Source organism: Pararge aegeria, chromosome 3 (assembly GCF_905163445.1).
Source record: "Pararge aegeria chromosome 3, ilParAegt1.1, whole genome shotgun sequence".
Lineage (NCBI taxonomy): Eukaryota > Metazoa > Arthropoda > Insecta > Lepidoptera > Nymphalidae > Pararge > Pararge aegeria.
In genome coordinates this window covers 3,598,076-3,621,438 of record NC_053182.1, presented here as the reverse complement: position 1 = coordinate 3,621,438, position 23,363 = coordinate 3,598,076, and the positions used below count along the sequence as shown (strand labels likewise).

The 23,363-nt window shown below is 37.1% G+C and overlaps 1 protein-coding gene across 14 annotated transcripts in view; it reads left to right on the top strand.

The window, feature by feature from the left end:
* LOC120637207 (patronin) overlaps positions 1-23,363 on the top strand; it is a 92,338-nt gene that overhangs the window by 50,389 nt on the left and 18,586 nt on the right. For 9 of the 14 annotated variants that reach the window (XM_039908914.1, XM_039908924.1, XM_039908916.1 and 6 more), the window contains exons 5-17: positions 792-1,036; positions 2,486-2,577; positions 4,086-4,238; positions 6,775-6,945; positions 7,694-7,915; positions 8,355-8,579; positions 9,804-9,911; positions 12,384-12,482; positions 13,924-14,120; positions 17,686-17,736; positions 19,992-20,065; positions 21,255-21,507; positions 22,429-22,704. In XM_039908914.1, the coding sequence (XP_039764848.1) occupies positions 792-1,036; positions 2,486-2,577; positions 4,086-4,238; positions 6,775-6,945; positions 7,694-7,915; positions 8,355-8,579; positions 9,804-9,911; positions 12,384-12,482; positions 13,924-14,120; positions 17,686-17,736; positions 19,992-20,065; positions 21,255-21,507; positions 22,429-22,704 (2,166 nt within the window). The remainder of the gene's footprint in view (positions 1-791; positions 1,037-2,485; positions 2,578-4,085; positions 4,239-6,774; positions 6,946-7,693; positions 7,916-8,354; positions 8,580-9,803; positions 9,912-12,383; positions 12,483-13,923; positions 14,121-17,685; positions 17,737-19,991; positions 20,066-21,254; positions 21,508-22,428; positions 22,705-23,363) is intronic. The other 5 variants (XM_039908912.1, XM_039908920.1, XM_039908918.1 and 2 more) reach the window with 5 other exon arrangements.

Here is a 23,363-nt window from a genome sequence, read left to right as displayed (position 1 = left end):
CCTCGTAAGTGATGTTGCACTCTACGATGGTAGCGGGCTAACCTGTTAGGGAGTATGGTAGTAATACCCCTAATCTGTTTCTACGCGTCATTGCACCGGAACACTAAATCGCTTAGCGGCACGTCTTTGTCTGTTGGGTGGTAACTAGCTGAAGTTGAAGCCTCCAGACCAGAGAAAATTCAAAAATAATAAATTCCGAAATGCCCCTGCCGGGTATCGAACCCGGGACCACCTGTTTAAGTTCTGAGCTCTCACCATTGCGCCAGGGAGTGGTCGAAATTCCACGGTCTTATGCCGCTTGCGTCCAGGGTCTCCCAGCGACTCGTTGATATTGTCTTCACGCAGTCAGGTGGTCTACCAACGCTGCATTTAACGCTGGTCGCACTGTCCCAACTTCTATCGGCTCTATAACCTATATGTCACGTCCATTGCCACTAGAGCTTCCCAATTAGCTGAACTATGTTGTTAACGATCACGTAGAGCTGGTCCGACCATAGCTCTTTCCATCGCCCGTTGAGTGACTCTCGAGGCTCCTATTCTTCCATATAGGCACGAAGTTAGAAACCACTTTTCATAGCCATTCATGCTATTTTTATAAGCAAAATATTCATATAATTTTTTATCTGCGACCTGCGACTTTTCATTTTTCTTTATGTGAAACAATATGTAACCCGGCCCTTTTTTGGTTTGTTAATTATGGAGAAAAACTTGATTTCTGATTGGTAAACTTGACTCGGACTCATTTATCGCACGAGGCTACTAATTTGTCAACGAACTATGGTATGTTTCAGGAGAACACATCGATACACGTGCCGATGGTGAAGAATCTCCAAGAGCTTTGCGACGGAACTGCGTTGGCCGCCCTCATCTCCTTCTACTGTCCCGAAGACTTGCCGCGGTCGGCCGTGCGCGTCGGAAGGATGGCCTCCATTCAAGACTGCCTCCAAAACTTGATGCTGGTCTACGACTTCTGCCATACCAGTTTGCCCCACAACGTGTTTCATATGCTGCCAGAGGACGTCACTTACATGCGGGGGTAAGATAAAACCTTCGCAATAATTGTTTTCAATAACTAACAGTATAAGACAGCTATAATTGGATATAAGCCTTCCCATAAGATTATCTACAAAACTTGATGCTAGTCTGTGACTTTATTCAGACCAGTTTACCCCAGAACGTGTCCCATTTGAAGACAGAGGACGTCGATTGCATGCGGGGGTTTGAAATTCAAAATTTCTTTTTTCATGTAGGCCCATCACAGGCACTTATGAAGCGTTCATACGTATATGTTTATATAATCGTAAAGGGAATGTGATAACTTCGATCGCCAACTTGAACCTAAAGCTACGAGGGGTCCAAACGCGCCCTGATCTAAAAAGAGCCCAAAGAGATTAAAACACAGTAAATTAATATCAAGCTATGAACTTAGAGCAATTCACACCCAACCTTTTTAACGTTTATGTAATCCTTTACCTTATAATAGGATTTTTCTTTAAGGTTACGTTTTATATAAACTTTGAACGTATTGAGAGGCATCTCAGAGATTTCATTCAGTAATTTGTTAAATAATAATATGCAATTGCCCTTGAATAAATTAGCAATTTTAGGTAGCCTAGTAAACGGCAAAGCGAGTTTATTTTGCTTCTAATATTTATATTGTTACAGTCCATTTTCTTTTTAAATTTTGATAAAACCATCATGCCTATTGTAGCGTGGAAAAGAGTATAAGATAGTTTTAAACTCCTGTTGGATGTGAGGGATGGCCGCCTCTCAAGACGCCACTTCATGTTTACAAAAGTTTGTACTTCTGCCAGACCAGTTTGCCCAACTACGTGTTCTATATCTCTAATCTATAAGTCTAGATGCTGTTCTATGACATCACACACTGTGTGTGTAGACACACAGACATCTGGTAGGACGGCCGGTTGGCGCAGTGCAAAAAAATTATTTGTCAGCTATCTTAGTACCCATACCACAAGCTTCGCTTACCTTGGTGTTAGATGGCGATGTGTGTATTGTCGTTGTATATTTATTATTTATAGTTCAAATCATACGAAAGATATGAGTTGAGTTTATAGAAAATACGAGAGCTTCTTATATACATTATATTATAGTTTCGTAGAGCAACAGTGCCAATTCTGTACATAAATCTGGTAACTAAATTGATAGGTGTAAAATAATTTCTTACTTTTTCCACGAACAATAAAATAGTGAAAAAAATGGCACTACTGGTGTGAGGGTGGAATAAATCTTCAATTTCTAAGCTCAATGTAAATAAAACATTTTATAGGTCGAAGATATGCCTTTTACTCTGTAGAGTTAAGTAAATTATTTGAAAGTGAATTATTTTAATTCGCAACTATTACATTTAATTTGTTTCATAGTATTTGGTCTCGGTTATTTAGCGTAATTAAAACCTGTAACTGCAAGCAAAATATTTGCAAACTACTGTTGATTTAATATTTATTTATTTTCCACATTACAGGTCAATGCGACAGAACTTAATAGCAATGCTAGCAGATCTGTTCAACATGTTAGAAGTTCATCCAATTAAATCAGTAAAATACCCGGGAAGTGGTGAGTACGAACAATTTAGATAATTTTCCTATATGATGTATCAATATTGCATGCTAGAACTATGGGAGTATGTGGTCATAATATCAAAGGTCCTATGTCCACTAATATACTCACTGTCTCAGATTAAAAATAGACTAAGTTAAACTTAACTATCAGGGGATGTGTTAAATTTATTGCCTACATATATATTTTGTCATTTAGTCTGAGCTAAACGTATATTAAGTGGACGGCATCGCTTTTGTAACGCAAACAATATTTTAGTGTTTTAATTAAGGGGTGTTTTAATTGTACACGTTCTCGGGAGTGCCCTTATTTCGAAAACGGTAGTGTTTCGTTCAGTTCATTTTTATGATTTGTTATAAATGTTTATCCATTTCAAGCGCATACGCAGGTAAGTTGGAAACTAATAAGATTTGGTTCTAGTTATTAAAACAACAGGTTATTAAATACGGAATGATATGCTTAATAAATTACTACTACTTCTACTAAATATATTTAACTAATTGGCTGTACATCTATTACTGCATTCATACTCGGTGCAAGCGCTGCACTAAGTATTCTGACAAAATTCTTACAATATGTTAAAAATATAAGGAAGGTTTCATGATTAGGTTGGATAATGAGCCTACATATATATGAAGAATTTAATGCATTCAAATTTTAGTTTATCTGTGAGCTAAATTATTAGTGTATAAATTTGTTAAGGTCTTTGTCTGTTATTGGAGGTATTTAATAGTTTTGTATAGCTGTGTTAAATTGTTTGAATGAGGAAGATCGAACGTATCTTTTCCGTACTCATACGTACACTTGCGTGCTAGTGTTTGTAACTCAATAAATTATGAGATTTAGGAAATACCTTTATTTGTATCAACGAGCGAAGTTATCTTGGACACACACCCCTACGGTCTTGCGGATACGTGACGTACTCGTGCGTGAGTATTAGTGGAAATGAATGATAATGTTTAGAACACGTTTCCATGACTGAACGTGCCTCTTGCACAGCGTGCTTGTTTGTTACAACAAGTGTAGATATCTTTTTTTCGAACACGTACTTATGTATGTGTGGAACTTTCGTGTGAGAATTAATGTGTGAAGGAATGATAATGTTTGGAACGTACGTTGTATTTCAGTTAACGTCAGTAGCGTGCCATTTTCGTACATATGTTTGCGTATACGAGGCGCACCACGTTAATATGCGACAGCAGCGATCTATGTTGATTTGCTGTCACATTATGAAGAGTTCCGGAGCACATCATCACATGTATATGCAATTCGAATGGGATCGTTATCAACACAGTTGGAATAAAAAAAAAACTCTGCAAACCCGTCAATATGAGGTAGTTGTGTTCGAACACACATTGAAAAAAAAAACCTTATATATAAATATAAATTTAAAACGTCCTCCTATTTGAAGCCGGTTAAAATAAAAACGAAGTGTAGCGGTAGTGCGTTAGCGTGTACGGTGCGGTAAGATCGCAGCGCGGCTGACGCGCGTCTTGCGCTTGTAGCGGGCGCGGGCGCGGCCGCGGACAGCAACGCACACGGCGTGCGACACAGGCGGAGCCTGCCGCCGCCGCCGCCCGCCGCCATCCCCGACCTGCGCGCCGAGCCGCCGGCCTGCGCGCTGCCCCCCCACCTCACTGCGCAGCCGCCCTTCGCAGGTACCACGCGACCATCGCTCATTAGGGGGGGAGGCAATAGTCCAGACAGTCTTCCTTCTTACTCCAGTGCCATCTGCTTTCAGAGGTTGGCAACCATTAGGGCTAACTGAACTTTTGCAACAACTGCTCTCAACAGCGACTTTACACTCATGTTAAACCACTGGCGAAGATTTTTCGGAAAAAATTCGCTTCAATCGCGAGTCGGAATTGCGCATTATATGTCCTAGATAGCAGTCTATACCACTTCATATTTTAGAAGTAAGGTCTCGACGCAATGGTCAATGGACACAGGGCACCATAAAGGATGTGTACCTTGCGTGTTTATAGGCCGTGGTATTCAACCGACCCTCAGTTGGCCCTTTACTAGGTCCTATTATAATTACTATGAAAAAAAATCTGAAAGTTATTGCGTTTTTTTTAATTATTCGAATCGAACGTCCATCAACTAATCTTTGATCGCAGATTCGGGTCGAGATCAAAGCTGAGTTTTGTGTGCTCATATTATATACAACGTGTAAATGAAAACCGAAATAATACTTCAGAGGCTTTAGAGGAACATTATTTACTGTCTCTGAGACTTATCTGTGAAACCGAAACGCTAATAGTTTTTGATTAATCAATTGCCATAGTTTTTACTGAAAGAAATCAGATACAGCCCTAACATCACATGCAAAAATAAAATTAAGTGACTCCTGCCACTTTATTAGTTACGAGACGCGTAGTGTAGGTTCTATGCACGTATCGAAATTTTATGTTCAATAGGGTTGTCAAAAGTAAATAATTAGAATGGTTTACATAAGTATGTATGGAAAAATAAATATGCTTTTGATTTACATGGTGATTCCTTATGAAATATACGTATGCATCATTCAACAGTATTTCGTAATTCCGTTTCACGTTGTATATATTTAACATAATCTTATTACTAATTTCCTTTATAGTCCGATAATAAACCGATCCATTTAAAAAAATAAACGGGCCTACGGGATCCATTTCTTTTCCTTAGATTTTGATAGTATCGGTGTAGCTCCTACGCCGCACTTTGGCGTTATTTTAGAACCGGATTGTCGATTGCCATGCGTCTACCGCGAGCAATGTAAATAGAATAATTCGATTTATTGCCTTCCCCCAAAACATTTGTCACCTAGCCCATCTGTGTGTCGTGTGAGTGTGTGATTTAAAAACATAGATGTAGGGTGCAATCTGTTTTTGTTTTTTTTTTTGTTAGTGGTAAAGACCACAAATATTTGTTTAATGTTATTTTATCTCGGATTTTTGCATAATGAACCATTTTAAGTTCTATTCTTATTCCTAAATCTAAATTCTTAGGGCCTTGCAAATAAACGGGGCACTATGTCGGAATTGTCAAAAAACACTGCAAAACGATTTCGACGTTATGCCTAGATTATTTGAAATGGCCACATAATATGCTTGGTTAAAAAATTAAAATAACGCAACCTTTTCGTTTCGTGGGCGAAGCTTTGCATGCGCTTCTAACGCTTTCTGCTTTTTTTTAATTTATGTTTTGTTTTCTCCAGCACTTTTAGACCACGCATGGAGTCATTGACGTTATGTCCTCAGGACTCCCAAATATTTCGTATTTAAAGAAAAAAAAACATAATATTTATACTTATTTAAAAATGTGATTCAATAAATTTAATTATAAATTCACGAATGCGTATAAATTATAGAATTTCGTATCCAGTAGTAGTATTTAAACAGTAGAATTCAATGATTTTTTTCTAGATAGCTATTTTACGTAGTTTTTTTTTAATGAAGTTTTATTGATGGTATTTGAATGATTTTTTTGCATCGCTTTATAGTTATTTGAAATAGAAATTGTTGTGTCGGTAGAAAGCACCACCTTTGATTAAGTCTTAACATGTGTTGATTTCATTGTAAATCTTATCTTACCTCTGCAATATTGGACTCCATTAATTTTACGGTGAATACTATTTGAAATGGTAGTAATTCAGCAGTAAATCTTATAAACATTGTAGTTCCATACCTGAACATTTTCCTTTGACTGACCTTGGTGTCATTGGTATATAAAAATATTTTTTTATCATTTCAGTAGTAACGCATGGGCAATTGTTTCTAATATAGACCAGAAGAAACACCCTTCTGGGATAGAAATTGTTGATTACCTAGTTCTTCATTCAACTAAGTATATTAATAATCAGGTCCTTAGTAAACGATAATAATCTTACATTTAAACAATATACGCATACTCGCGTTACGTGGCAATCAAGATTAGACAAGATTTGGTCGAATCTCCAGTGTTCATTTGTGGGTGTTACATGTCAAATAATATAAGACCCTATTAAAATATGCATACGGCTTATTCTTCAGTATCTAGTTCCCCAGAAAAGTAACGTAAGGGCTGGTAGTACACTCACAGACTTAGCGTTTCGTGGCAAACAATATTAGACCCTATTGAAACAAACATTTGGTCGAATCTCCAGTGCACATCCTTAGTGTTTCGTGTCAAATAAAATAAGACTCTATTAAAATATGCATACGGTGCATTCTCCAGTATCTAGGTCGCCGTCGGCGTGCGGGATGAGGCCGCGCGGGCCCGCCAGCCGCTCGTCATGTTCTACGCCGGAGCGACGCAGCTGTAGTCCGCAACGGGACGAGTTCGTGGTGCACAGTCGGAAGGCTATCACGACTCTATCTGCGATGGCGAGGCGGGATGAAGATAGTAGTGAGTTCATTTTTTTATAAATTTTTCCTAATATGATCTCGTCGGGTCCAATGTAACCAAACAAGGCGATGGATTCGGGCACTCTTGATAGGGGGGGGAAGTCTTAGCAACCTGGGCGGCATACTAGGCTTCTAGAACAAGCTTGGATGGTTGGAGTAGAACTAGAGAGCAACACCGGGAAATTTCGACGCACAAGAAGTGACGTGCTTACGTGTGGAAATTGCATTGAGGAAGAAGAAAAGAGGGGACGGGAATCGGCAGCGTTGAAATTGCGAAATTAAAGAACAGTGTAGTAGTAGTGGGCAGCGACTCTACTTTTTAAGTCGAACATATTTTGGGTGAAAAACATTAATGTTTTTCAGTATCTGGGTTTTATATATATATATATATATATATTATAAGTATTTATGTATATTATTCATAAAAATATCCATCAGTTATCTAAGTACTCAGATACGCTTATTTTTGGGATAGATGGCGATGTGTAAATATTGTAAAAATATATATATTTATAAATTTTTTTTAGAACTTAATTTCTCTCAATTTTTTGCTTTGACAATACGTCTTGACAACGCCACCCACCAGCCTTAATTAAACTAACGTTTTCTTTTAATGAATTTGTTTTATTTTGTTACGAATTTTCTTTAAAGGGCCAATTTATAATTTTCTGCCTTAGGTGCCATTAATACTGTGAACGGCTCTGGATAGATTTTGCGACTCATTGCAATATAATATGTTATGATTTCAGTGTTTTCGGAGCAAAAGACGGCGGGTCGGCCCTCTAACTGGGCGGAGTCCCGAGAGAGCAGTTTCGCGGGACGGCGATCGCGAAGATCCTCAATCACGGATGATAGTCAACTAACTGTAGAAAACTTTGGAGGCTCGCAGGATCGATTGCACTTCGCTGGCAAAAATCCTGAAAAGGAGTTGGCCACTTTAGCTAATGTTAGAAAAATATCTGCACCATCAGGTGAGACCAATAGCACATTCGATCAATTATGTACTTAGATCAGAGGTTCCCAATCCTATTAAGGTAGCGGCGCACATAGCATAGCTAGTTAAAATATATAGGTCCTTGTTAGATAGACCCAAAAAAAATTTACATTCTCATTATGAAATTAATAGAACCAAATTATAGCAAATTAAGTTTAATGAACCGTTTTTTAACCAAAAAATTCCGGTAAATTGAAACCGGTAGGATGATTACGTATCTTACGACCGGTTTACGACAGGCGTGAATCTTGCAATCACCGCTGTTTAAAAGTCACGTTTGTTTATTTATTGTATGGAAAAGTGACGTTTAACAAAAAAAAAAGTCTCAAACCTGTCGCTAGATACGTAATCACTCTGCGGGTCTGTGCTCTGGTAATACGGTACATCACTATAGCTCCAGTGCACGTTGGTTCCAGGCCCCCTAGACCACAACCCCCCCATCCGCTCGTCGCGGCAGGACATCCGCGGCTCCATCCAGTTCATCCACGGCGACTACCAGAACGGCGCGCAGGACGAGCGGCAGAAGGTGGAGCGCCAACAGTCGCAACCGCAGACCGCGGAACCGCCCTACCATCCCATCAAGAGACAGCTCAGCAGCGACACTATCACGCTGTCGCAGAACTTCGGATTGAACTATAAAGGTTAATTTAAATCACAATAAGCTACTTGCTTGCTACAGAGAGAAGATTAGCATGGATGACACTCTAAATCGTGAAGCGTTCCACATTTTTTTTCCCCATACGCACCTGTAACTTTTCTAAGTTATGTGCGTTTTAAGCAATTGAAATATCACTAGTTTCAAAGGTGAAGGAAAATATCGTGAGGAAACATGCATGTCTGAGCGTTCTCCATAATTTTCTCAAGAGGTGTGTGGAGTCCACCAATCCGTACTGGGTCAGCGTGGTGAACGGCCTTAAACCTTTCTCATTGTGGGAGGAGACCCGTGCCCCTTAGTGGGCCGGTAATGGGATCATATGACGACGAAAAAGCTACATTGACGGCCGAATGGCGCAGTGGGCAATGACCCTGCTTTCTGAGCCCCAAGGGTATCGGTTCGGTTCCCAGAACTTGAAAATATTTCTGTGATGAACATGAATAATTTTCAGTGACCCAGACAATATTAATCTTTACATTATAAGTACATTATTTATCAGTCATCTTAATACCCGTACTGTCCACTTATTGTCCGTAATATATTTATATATTATATTTATTTAAGTAAGCATGGACTCGTAAAAAGCGCTTTTCTTTCTCGTTTCTAATTCGCATCGCAAAGATCTGGAATGCCCTTCTGGCATCCGTCTTTCCTTACACCTACAATATGGGTTCCTTCAATTCAAAAGTAATAGGCATCTTCTAGACTGCATCATCACTTCATAGGTCAGATAGCAGTATATATATAAATTTAAAAAAGAGACTTATTGACAGCGAACGAAACTAATTTCTGATGTTTGCATCCAAACTTTCTATCGCTATTCCACACAACAAATATATATATATATATGTATATATATATATATATATATATATATGTTAACTTAATTGCTGCACCAACCCGTTCCTTCGTCTTTCCTAACTTAACGTGTCTAGAAGAGATCGCTTTAGTGATAAGACCACCTTTGCGCGCTCTATTTTCTTTCCTAAGTTTCTTCTGTACATGTAAACACATATATACTTTGTATATAATGTGTGTTCAATAAAGCTTTCAAACAAACAATATACCCCGACCCAGCGCGATGCTTTTCCCGCCATAGGGTAAAAAAATCTGTAAAAAGCAATACAAAGTACTCATAAAAGCATACGTTCTTGCCAACCAAGTTTGCATTTCTTCATTGCAATGAAATGTTATTACTTTCTTTCCTAAGGTGGTGGGGACGGTTTTTACTTGAACGAACGCGACGCACCCGACGGTGACGTCACCAAAACGAGCTTCGCAGATCTCACCAAGATTAGGAGTAACGGTGATCAACAAGGTATGTTGGGAAAATAACATTAGTTGATATATTATATTTCTTCTTATATAAAAAAATACTGGTGCTAGTACGAATAACAGCAAATCCAAATTGACGTAGATCGTGATGTTTTTTTTCCACAGAAAGCATTTACTAAATAATTGCATTCTTTCATAATCTGTATCTGTAATGTTGCGTGCATTCGTTAAATAGGTATATATTAACAATTTTGCGTAAAGTATATTGCATTTCATATGCGTAATAAATTTCACAGTGCTGCACCCCGCTTATACAGTCTGTTGTTACATATACAATATACTAAAACAAGATCGTTAGTTTTAGTAATTTTCCAAAGCCAAAAGTTTGTATTATTGCAATTAATTGCGATGTAACTCGTCGCTTTAAAGGCGTTTTATTTCATTTTAACACAGTTACGGCCTTACTTATAAAAAAATTAGAACTGTGGTTTAGTATTAAAATTATTTATCTCTTTCTGTCATCAGTATTTTGGCGTTCGACAGAAAAAGATAAAACATTGCGTAACTGTACATTGCTTTTCAAAATGTATTCGTAAAGCGATCAGTACATCTATAAAAATTATGCTTTTTTTAAAACTATTTAATAATAAATCGTCATTGAGTCTCAATAAATCGTAACCTATCTACCCCCCAGATGTTTGCGATAGTGAAAATTACATCAATTTGTATTCAACGGCTCTGAAGCTCTGCTGTTACGTACAAACAGACGAGAAATACAAAGGTTTTTTGTTTATATTTTTCTTTATAAAGAGACCTTATTTTATTTTTCAATGCGTTTGGTTAATTAATTTAAGTACATAAATTGGGAATCGTTAAAATGCTTTATATCATGTGATATTATAATTCGAAACTGACCACATATTCCCATCTGAATCAATTAAAATATTAAGCTTTTGCATCTTGATACACTAGCAGCCAGTAAAATAGACGTTTGGAAGCAACTAAAGATTTTTTTTTTTTGCACTCTTATTATTGTACATATTTTTAGTATTATGTGTTTTGTATGTCGGCTTGAATTTTAAATTCTTTATATGCTAAACGTTGTGGCTTAATTACAAGAAAAGCTTCAATGTTACTTTTAAATTAATGAAACCTTCGCTATTATTTAAAAACCCTGCAAAAGCTTTACATAGAAGATAATATTTGTATTGCTTAATTTTGTCATTAGTTGCGTTATATCGGTCTTATACTTAAAAAAATGGTATACTTAAAACATAAATATAAAATAAGTCAATAAGGTGAAGTTGGCTTTTATTAAAACAATTACTGTTGTGTTGGAAATAAGCAGGCGTTACTTAGTAGAATTCCATGATATACTATGAAAATGAAGCTTAATTTGCTAATTGTTAAGTTAACAACAATCCACTGTCGGAGCGAAATGTTTTTTTTTTTTTTTATATATTTATTAGGTTTACTTACAAACACTTACAATAATACACCGTTTTTTAAATTTTAACTACTCTATTTAAGTGCAATGTTTTCTTAAAAGCAAACAGCATATATATTGGAGTGGAGTATGATGATTGAAGAAATTTTAAAATTACACCATACAGATTCTCCCGTTTTTCGCGAAGTATAGCAACTTAAGCTTCATTTTCAAAGTACGACCGTTCTTGATCAATTCTTATTTATTACTACTATAAAATATATGCAATACATCTTTTATCTACATACCTCAACAAAGTTATTTCTTCATCTTAATACATTCCAATGCTGGGCACTTCTCTCTTATAGGAGAATAAGTTTTAGAGTATACCCACCAGGTTGCTCCAATGCTGATTGATGGGCTGCAACGAATGTTAGCACATTTTGTCAATAATAATAAGAATTGACGGTTTAATGTGTTCTACGAGATTCCACCAATTCTGACTGAAACCTTAATTCTCTTGGCCCGACCCGGTTACTTATCCCAGGACTTCGTTATCCATAATTAAACATGCTAACCACTAGATAAAAACAAAACCTGTTCTCGTATTCACATAACTAATGTTTGGAAAGTGTAGTATACGGTTGCATTGATCGCGAACTGTTGCGCAGTCAAGTAGTCCGTCTCCTCCAAAAATCTTTATTAGATCTACATGTAAATAAAATAGGAACAATTATAGAAAAACTTTACTGTAAATACTATCATTTTAGATACCAGAAGATCTATCATAATGTTCTTAAAGTTTTGTTAGACAAAGAAGTTTTATTGAGTTCCTCCATCCACACACCTTATGTGACTAAAAATCCACACTACATATGTAAGACTTTAAACAAGGCGTATTGAATCGTTAGAAAGAACGCAAACCATCTATTGTGACGCTTCATTTGTACAAGATTATGGATTATACAAGAAAAAATTAAAGCCAGAAGTAGCATAATAAAGCGCCCTTATCGCTTTGAGCCATTAACCTGTTCTTAATGTGGTTACTCGTACGGGGGGGTACATAGAAATCAATCTTGTATTGCGCAGGCGCGGGCGAGCCCGACAGGCGGAAAACGTCGTTCTCAACGCCAGCCGCGAACACCACCACGTGGCAACAGCACTTTCAGCAGCATGAACACCAGCCTAGTCAGTATTACTGCTTCATATAGTATCGCTTGCAGTAGTGGTGTCGCTTTAATGTCGTATAATATCGTATCGTACATATGTAATGACAGAGACACAGTTGTATCTACGACAAGTCACGCCACGTCTCACGTCACGCCATGCCATTTCGGATGCGAAGCGTAACGTACAGCGTACAGCGTACAGCGTAGATAGATGGGCTTCGTAGTCGTTTTAACTTCTTCTTTTAGTCGTTACAGTCTTGACAGACTGGTCGTCGCCGTCATCTTGGTGTTGTGGCTCGCTTAACAATCCTTCGCCACTCTTCACTAACGGTTGCCTTTCTTGCGCATTCATGTAGCCTCGATTGTGGCCTTCACTTGGTCCGTCCATCTCATCGGTGATATAACACAACTATCGTTTTAACTAAGACGACGTTATTATTTTGCGTAAGAGGCGTTGCGTGACAAAACATTCCACACCCATTGTCAATATACAACGTGTGACCGAATTACGAAATAATGTTGAAGAATGCATAAGAAATATAAAAATAATGGAAAAATATTAAACCAAAATTAGCATTGTTCCAAACAAACAAATTCAAAACATTATAAGTGTTTACTTATGACAATCCTATCAAAGATTCGTGCATAGTACCTACGCTACGCGACGCGTAGCTAATAAAGTGACAGGAGTCACATAATATAAATTTTGCAAGTGATGTTAGGGCTGTATATGATTTTTTTCAGTAAAAACTATGGCAGTGTTTTACTCAAAAACTATTAGGTTTTCGGACACAGATAAGTCTCAGAGAAAGTACATAATGTACCTCTAAAGCCTGTGAAGTATTATTTCGGTTTTCATTTACATGTTGTATATCGCAGGAGGCTTTTTAAAATGCAATACGTATATACTGTAGAGTTGCGGCTTCTGTTATAGATCGATGAAAATGGAACTTATATCGGAAAAGAGAAACTGCTTTTTAGTTTTACTGTTCATTTCTGGCTTCGTCTCGGTAGAATCTACTTACCGAACCGATGTTAGAGTCAACATACTTGACGTTTCAAAAGTGCTTATAAAGTAGTGTACTTACTGTGTGTTAAATGAATTTAGATTTTTTTTAATTGTATGCAATGTGTGACATTTGATTTGTACTTTATTCAAGCATCAAAGGATGTAGATGCAGATTTTCATAAAGGTAGTTTTAATGTCAGAAAATGACACAGATACCAATTCTGTTGTACGCAAATCTTTAATCTAAACGAAATAGACAATTCTAAATAGTGCTATCCTTTTCCACAAAGAACAGAACTAAAGAAACAGCACTACTTGTGGACTTGTCAATTTAGATTAGAGATCTGTGTACAGCGTAATAAGATCTATTGGTTATTTAAATTCTTCCTTAGTCGGATGTAAATAATATGTTATAAAAGAAATTGCAAATTCATAATATTCTGCATTATAGACGGCGAGGACGCAACGGAAGATGCGGTGACGTCACCGACTGGGGGGCAAGCGATGGCGGCTCAACTCAACAACATCCGGCTAAAGTTAGAGGAGAAGCGACGTCGCATAGAGCAGGACAAGAGACGGATGGAGCTCGCTGTCAACAGGCAACGGCAGCAGTTGGGCCAACAGGCCTTCCTGCAGGCTGTTACCAGGGTAAGTTGCTGACTGGAGTCTCTAGCCTTGAAGTGTCGGCTTGGGATTTGTTTGACAGAATTTTGGATGTGACTGTGTCGGATTATAATCCACAGAATTAAGAACATACACAACCCGCGTACAAGACTAATTGAAGCATAAAAAATAGATTGGTGGTGTCTTGAACGAACGGTTAGTCAATTCATACCATTTAGCAGTTGGGAATGGTAAAAAATCTGAGACCTACCAATATTCCGCGGGTGTAAAGTGGTGTAAAGTTTTTGGACACAATCCACTGCATACACTAATCTTGAATGAGGATTCTGTACGTTCTTAATTCAATGAATAAACCTATACAGTCGAAGATAGTTTTGGCTAAAATTAATCGCGTGCGTCTATGACGGAAATATTCGAGGGATTGCTTTGGAAAAAAAAATTGGGTGGTACTGTCGGAATAAACAATTGAGGGGTTGCTTTGGCAATAATAAATTGGGTTTTACTGTGATGGATTAAACAGTCAAGGTCAAATGCTTTTGACATCATAAGAGACATGTATACTAAAAATCCAAAGTAAACTTTCAATCATATTTACTATTAAAGGAATATGGTTGGCTTGGAAAAGAACTAGCAAAATGTATTGTCAGGCCGATATTTAGAATCTAGTCCCTGAGAACTTACTAATTCTTGTGCTTTAAACGAATTGCGTCAACGTACTACACAAAGTTAGCATTATTTATATATATGTCCTTGATATTATTTATATGTCCTTGATCATACAGTAGTGTTTCAAAATGAAAAACACAAAAAGACAGAAAACGAACTAAAGTAATGAAGAACAGAAGAATCAGCCAAAAAAAATTAATTTGCCAAATCAAAAAAAAATTTTTGATTTGGCAAATTATACTTATATTACACGATACTTATTTCTCACTTTTATTCTGATATAAAACTGATTCTGTATCGTGCATTTAGTTTATGGGTGGCCAGGGATTTATTTGTGTGTTTGAAACATAAAAGCTAATGTTTTCTTGGTTTTTTGTGTATGTTTTTGTAATGCGTAATTAGTAGTTAGAAAATTGGGTTGATGTAACGTGTTCTAGATCGGTTTTTATTTAAATTGTAGAGATTTCGAAGTTACTTAAAACATAATTGGAACCTTGTCTTAAAAGTTGTGTGGGCCCTTTTTTTGTTGTTAGCAATGTGATATTGATATGAGAATAACGCTACAATTTTATTTCTAACGGACATAAAATATATTTTTCTATTTTGTTAGGATGCGTTTTTGCAATACCAGTTAGCCTCTTTGGTGAGTGCCCGAGTTTGAATACGCCGATTTTATTATTTAGAATATACATATATAGATTTTGTTTACTTTATTCCTTTTGTTTCATTTAGTATTTTTTTGATAAAAATCAACGTATACCTGTTCTCTAAGACTCGCTTTTTAAGTCATCATAATAATGTCAGTGGGATGGCATATTATTGGAAAATTCTTACTATAGGTCTACTGTTACTAACTAAGTCCTGGTATAAAGCGCTAACGTTTATAGGCATAACCCGAGCCATTATAGAATTGATTTATAAAAGGCGGCTGATGTCTTGCTATCTCAGAGATTGCCTTGTATTCTTGACGATTCTTGTCCGACACGGACAATATGACAGAAAAATTATATTAGTATATATAATTGTTTTTCGTACCATAGTAGTAGTAGTGGCGCTTTTTGTGACAGAGCTCGTCCGGTGATGTACTACTACCATAAATTAATATACTTTTATTGCACACCACAAAAAGTACATACAAAAAGAAAAGTATAACAAAACAACGTGTAAAATTTGGCGGCCTTATTTCTTCCAGGCAACCAATGGCGAAGATAAAAAATACAGAAAATAGTTAGGTACCATACTTATTTCAGCCGCTAAGCAAGACACAGGGCAACACTTTGCAGGATGTGTTTCTTGCATGCCCTGTGAAGTATTGCTCTGTCCATAGGTGATGGTTTTCCACTTACCATCAGGTGGGCTATCTGATTGATACATCAATTATTAATTTTAAAAAAAAGTTACTGTTACAATCAGAGTGGGAGAATTCTATACACAGTGTAATATCGTTCTATTTGCATTTTATGAGTACGGGATGGCGAGTCCTGGAAACAGGTATAATTCACGCTTTTACAGCTTTCATTCGGGTATCTCGAAACATTGATCGTACCAACTTTACTTTTTTATACCGCAAAAAAATGCGCATTCAAAATTGTATCTACAAACGCAAAAGTTAGTTAGCGTATTTGTCTTCAGAAAACAAAAAAATAGTATTTAAAAAAAAACAGCTTTCTTTTAGCGTATATAATTCATGCGTAGATCAAGACAGCTTGCGTATGTCGAGATTGTATTATTGCAGTTTATTAAATCATAAATATTTTGCGCTGCAACACCATGTGTAAATTCCTCATTGACATCTTTCTTACAATCGTTTTACAATTATTAATATAAAGCAGTACCATCAATTCACTATGTAAGGACACTTGTAACTTTTCGCACGTATTTTAATGACAATCGTTCGTTTTCACCGTTGGACAGCATGTGCGCAATTTTAATCATGTTATTCTGCAGAATTATTCACAGTGGGTTTACACACCGAGATGGAAGCCAATCGCCAAACTGGTGTAATTTAGAAATACAGTTAACAGTCCATCGATGAATATATTAATTATACTAATCCCTAAATTTATCGGCAGACAATTTGTTTCAATTTATCCTTCAGAACAAACATTTTCGTATTTTGTAATTTTATTACGAATTTAAATTATTTGAAAAGCATTCCATTCAAGTTCAAGAAAATAAGCATTTGGAATAACAACATAACTTATTAACTTTAGTCCATCCATAATAAAAGGCACAGTATTTAAAAGGTAACTAAAATCGACTTTATTCTTAGATGAATCGCGTAAGTTTTCATTATTTCACACGACTGAGTCGTTATAGTGATCCCAACCTGGCTGTAGAACTTTCCTTTCGCACACATATATGATGGCGATTTGTATGCGTTACGGGTCAAATCCGCATCGTCACTGCCAGTACATTTTCGACTTGTTGTTCGAGCTCCAGCTTCTGGATAAAAGCAACGTATATGCCGGCTTAATTGAACTTCGCTTTGTTCAAAATTCATTCCTCGGATAACAACAATGGTTTTAAGTTCACTACTACAACTGTCTCTTGTAGTAGTTGAGCTTTACTGTGATAGAGCTCGTCCGGGGAAGTACTACCGCCATGCCCATTTCTGCAGTAAAGCAGCATTGCTGTGTTCCGGTCTGAAGGTATTGGAAACATTCAAATGGATGTTTGTGAACTCAGCACATGCTCTGTGCAATATCAAATTCCCGCAATCCATTGCCACCCTGCAAACCTGACCCGTAACGTAAGCTCATGAAAAAAAGCGCGTTAAATGTGTGTACACGGCATTGTCAACTTAGTTCCGTGACCTTGAAGGTCCTACAGCTAGGTTGCGCGCACTATGGGCACGTATGACGTAGTAAACTAACGCATGCGGCGCGATGTATTGTTACGGTGGCGGTTGCACGTGTTGCAGGGCAAGGGTGCGCGCACACCGGCCGACGCTGCATCCGCGGATCAGACGCAGGTAAGGGCGCAGTTGTGTGTGTATGTTTATGTTTGTGCATATTCGATCCGCTCAAATAGTGTGCAGTACCCACACTAGTTTGGAAACTAATTCATTTATTTAATACACTTTATCGTACACCAATATAATACAAAATTTAAAGTAAGGAAAAAAAAATACTAATACAAAATATCAGGCAGCTACAATAGGCGGCTTTATCGCTAACAAGTGATCTGTACCAGGCAACCTATTACAGAAACAAGAGAAGTTAAAGGATAGTGTAAGGGTTTAAATTAGTAAGGGATATACTATATTAAAAATAAAATTAATAGGTACTTTATTTAATTTTATTTTGTACCATATACATTTGTTTACATTAACTACTTACAATATTAAAAGAACGGAAAATGAAAATACTATGTATTAGTCATCTGAATACTCTGCGGGAGTAAAGTACGTGCCAAGTCTTTGGAGTAGCCGACGCCGGCCTCTCGGCATGACGCGATCGCTTCCAAAAGGGGCAACTATTTGAGCGGATGAACTATAGTTTGTAGCGCTATGTAATTGTAATGTGTGTGTTACACTGTCTGTTCTTGATTTCAATGTATATGAATAGTGTATAGACTAACATCTCATTTTATAACAGAACCACTCAAGATTTTAACGGACAAAACAGCGCAGACTTGGACATGTTAATCGATATCAGTTTGTCTTTATGATTACTTCCAGTTGGGAGTTTGTGTCAATTAGCTATATTTAAGAACGGGCTCTAGTGAATGCGTTTAATTATCGTCACCATCATCATAATTTAGTTAAAAAAAGAACACAACCTAAAAATAGATCCTATAAAAATAGCCCGCTGAGTAATTCTTTTGATCATTATTTTTTATTACTCTATAAATATGCCAAGTCACAAATTGTATAAACAGCAAATGTATCGCGCCTAATTCGGTCAGCTAAAACGCGTAAGTAGGCGGTGAACAAATATGCGGTCTCTTTGGCCATGAGACCTCGCATTATGGACATCATATTTGCCTAAAGTTCATTATGGAATGTGTGTGAATCACATGGCATTCATTAGCTTTTCGAATGTTGACTGTGCCTATTTTTTATTTAATGTATTCGTTTAGCATGTCAACTTGAATAAATTGCATGTAAGGTACATTTCATTTAATACAATATGTTAAATACCCGAATCATTGAATGCCACAGGCGGGGATACTTTGCCACTACTGGACAGAAGGGTTCGATTCCACGCTGTGGAATTTAAGTAGTGTGTTTATATTTCACTAGTAATGCTTAATTACGTGTGTAGCTTCAAACCCATCTGGGATGTGTCAGCGCTTTCGACTCGTTAGTCAATTAACGTTCCATAGATGAAACTCATAAATAAGGAAATTATGGATTTTATACCAGTCCAGCATACACCATCTAAAATACAGATATAAATCTTTCAATAATAAATGCGCTTTAAATAATCCATAAAAGTCTTAGCAATGTTTGTGAATAATAAATACTGAACTAAATAAGTATCTTAGGAAATATCGTCTTCCTTGTCACTCTTTAGCACAATCTTCACAATAAACAATGTTTTATCGTCCATTATTCACCTTTATAATGATAATATAAAGTGGTATAATTCCTGCACAGGGCTGTTCAACAGACCTTATAATATGCTGTTTAGGTTTTTTCAGCAAAGCTATTCTAAAGCAGGATTACTTTGATATCGTTGACGTTTCGTTTCAGAATCCTTATTTTTGAGACTTCAAAGAATTTCATAGCAACTATCATTTTAAAATAATACTGCTTTAGCAATGGTACTAAGCCCCCAACAACAGACGTCCATTTTAAACAAAAAAACAACGCTGTACATATTTTCATTTGTATTGATTTTAGGAGCAATATTAAAAAACTCATTTGCTTAACACTCAATCCCAAGGTAATTAACACAAACTACTGGTATCCTTCTTATTTTAGATAGAATTTAGTAGTGCTATCTTTATCTGCAGAGCACTAGATACTAAATTCAAACTGCCATCTGAAGTTTTTGGATTAGTTGCATTTATAATTTCAGAGACGTTCACGCATAAACCAAGTACAATGCCACCACAGTATTCCTAAATTTGTGACACTGTAACTATAAAAGGCCAAGGAAAAGGATACCACCACTTTTGCATTTGTCCTAAACAAAACTGTTTAGGTTTGTCAACAAACAATTAAAAGAGTAAAATGACAAGTTACCGTTATTTGATTTTAATGATTAAAAATGCGCGCAGGAAATGGCGATCGAAGCGCCCAATCAGAGTGCCGACAATGCTGCGCTGGAGCAGTATCAGCAATCAATTGCCAAGTAAGGATTCAGTCTTATTTCTCTCTTACGCTAAGTTTATTTAACTTACCTTGACGTTTAATAGAGCCTAATTACTGTTCGACTTCTCAACGCTCGCCTTTCATCTACAAGTCAGAACGGATAAACGGATCTGGATGAATTTAGCATTGAGATAGATGATAGTCTTTAAGATAGATTATAGTGAGTAGAAGGTTACTTTTTATCCCTGAAAAATTAACGTGGAATTGATTTGTTTTTTTCCTCAGCAAGAGATGTTTTGTTCGTAGTGGTAGTTTAGATGTCAGAAAATAAGCAAACTCATCACAATTTCCACGGGGAACGAAATCGCGGGCTAAATCTATTAGAAGATAAAGCTTTGACTCACTATATTGCAATGCGGTTTGACGAGCTTAGTTACCCTCTTAGGCTCTTGAGAAACAACGTTACTAGAGCCCGACGGTTGTGGTATATACCTTTGGACATCCTAAAACGGTTAGGGAGCGTCCATAAAACGTGAGGTGTTTTTTTTAATTTTCTGTCACTCTCTCCTCCCCTGGTGAGATGTCGTGAGATTTTATTCAATCCCCTCCCCCATAACCCAAGCTCACGTGAAGTTTTTCAAAATGTGGGTTTCTTACGTTAACGCGTTGGATTGTTATTGTAAAAAGACTAATGGACCAATGGATCAAAATAGTATATATTTTTTTTTTTCAATCTGGGAAAAAAATTGCGTGATATTTGCCGAGACCCCCCTCTCTCCAACGTAAGATTAGATGAGATTTGTCTCGACCCCCTCCCCCCCTTAAACATCTCACGTATTTTATGAATGCCCCCTTAACTACTCAGTTACTGTTGTGTATTTAAGTTTGTTTACTCCTTTTAAATATAGGTAATTTAAAAACGAGTTCAAATAAACAGATTTCAGTTAATCCACCGTAATTGCATTTATATAAAAACGTTTAGTACAGAAGAGGTTAAATCAAATTCTTCCCTGACGATTGGAAAGTTCCCCGAAACATCCTATCCATATATAAATTGTACTAAATTCAGTGTATAATTTATTAAAACACAACTTCGTTGTTTTTAAATTAAAATTATCTTAACTTCGCTTTTAAAACTTATTTTCTAATTTCACAGTTATATAAACTTTTAAAACTCTTTCATTTAGACATTAAGCCCAGCCCAAAAGCCAGCGCGCTAATATTTACAGAATGAACTCCAGCCTGCAGGATATACAGAGTGACATCGCGCGGTTAGCCAGCCAACAGAACCAGCTACAGCAGCAACAGCAGCAGCAGCACCAGCAGCAATTGCAACAGCAGCTGCAGCAGCAACAGCAGCAGTTGCAGCAACAACAGCAGCAGTTGCAGCAGGCGCAACAACAAGCGAAGCAGATGTTCCACCAGCAACAGCAGCCGCAGTCCCCCTTCCAGCAACAATATCAACAAAACATTCCACAATTGGTATGATTTTATATTCATGGGATTATTGTATAGAAATACAAAAAATACACCGCATAATGGTTGCGGGTATTCGCTTATGATTCTATCGCAGCCAAAAGCTTGAAACCTTACAATGGCATTCATATATATAATAAACTAGGAATCTATGGACCATATCCGCTAATAATAAATGTAAGATAGAAAATAAATTACTTCGTAATGCCAAATAGTTATTATGAGTATTGTAACATGCACCCGGATTTAAAAATAAATATCATCATCAAAATCCTTCTATTGCCCACTTTCCCACTGCTGGGCAAAGACCTACTCTCTTAGAGATAAGAAAGATTTAGAGTGTCGACCCGACATGCTATTCCAATGCGGTTTGGTGAAATAAACATGCACAATCCAAACACTCCTCCGGCGGCCATTACTATTCCTGCATGTCTAGCGGTTGGCATAATCTTGTAATTATAATCCGGCCACTGAAATAATGCGTTTCTGACGATTGTCAGTTGCTCATATAATTCAACAGAAAACGGTTGACATGACCTTGTAACCCATTAATATTTATATTTAAAAAAAAACATTTTGATACAATATAATAAATCATCTTTCTATTTATTCTGATTTGCCGTATAGATATAAATATATGTATGTATATATATATATATATTGTGATGTTTAGTGACGGTACGAATGGTACAATATACATTTTTTTAATTTTAGTTTGTATCAAAATTAACAAGATAATATAAAACATACTAATGAAAATATTTAATTGGTTGAGTAACGCCACTTTAGACTTTATATCGTTTCAATCACGACCTGTCAGTAACGCATCCTTTCAAAGACTGATCTTTAACTGATCCTCCGCACACTTCTCTGCCAGCCCAATGGCCTCGGCCGCGAGCTAACCACCAGCTTTCCACTCGATTGCAGCACAGCCAATTCAGCTCACAGCACAATGTGTCGCGTGCGCCCAACGCATTCGGTTCAACGCCGCATATCGCGCGCGATTTCTACGACCAAAGTGGTACGAACGTACCAAGCCCCCAACCGAACCAGCAGAACTTCCAGTACCAGTTTAGGGATATGGAGCCGGAGTTCCAGCGGCAACAGTTCTACCTGCACGATAGTCCCGCACCGCTACAGAGGCGGACGTGGGCGCAGCACGCCCAAATACAGCAGGAGAATGTTGAGCTGAGGGGGTGGCAGGTACGGATGATACTGCAATTGTTAAATGTAGTAGTCGTAGTTTGAGCTATGTTTCTTGTGTATATAGTGTTGTGATGATTGGATAGACGCAGTACGTCTAGCATGATGGGCAGGAAACATTTTTCTCCCCGGGGAAAGGGTAAAACTGTATCTTCTCCCAAACTTTATCAACTCTCGCCTCTCTCTCTCTCTCTCTCTCTCTCTCTCTGGCTTACACGTGAATAATATACGCCTTGTCAGGGGTATAATCGGTAGATTTAATTTTTGTCTCCTGCCTTTTGGTGTTATTTTTGAAAGCTAGCTATTTAGCTTTTTCACATAAGTTTAATTTTATATAATTCGCAACAACCAGACAAATCTATTTGGTAGTGTTTTAAACTCGACACCTTCGTATAATTCACTGTTGTTGGAACTTTAGAACGTGTTTTGGGAAAGAGGAACAGTGTGATGTTGTATATTAATGTTTGTTGTTTTGTAAACGTTCCCATTTGGTTATCGCGAACACAGCACTGTTAATGTTATTTGCACGGAAATCTTTGCACTATTTTTAAGAGTGAATGGGCTATATTGAGTGCGACACCGCTTCTTCTACGAATAAAGTATCCGTCGAGTTGAACTTAACCGTTCATTATAAATAAGGGGCATCGATATTGATTGGC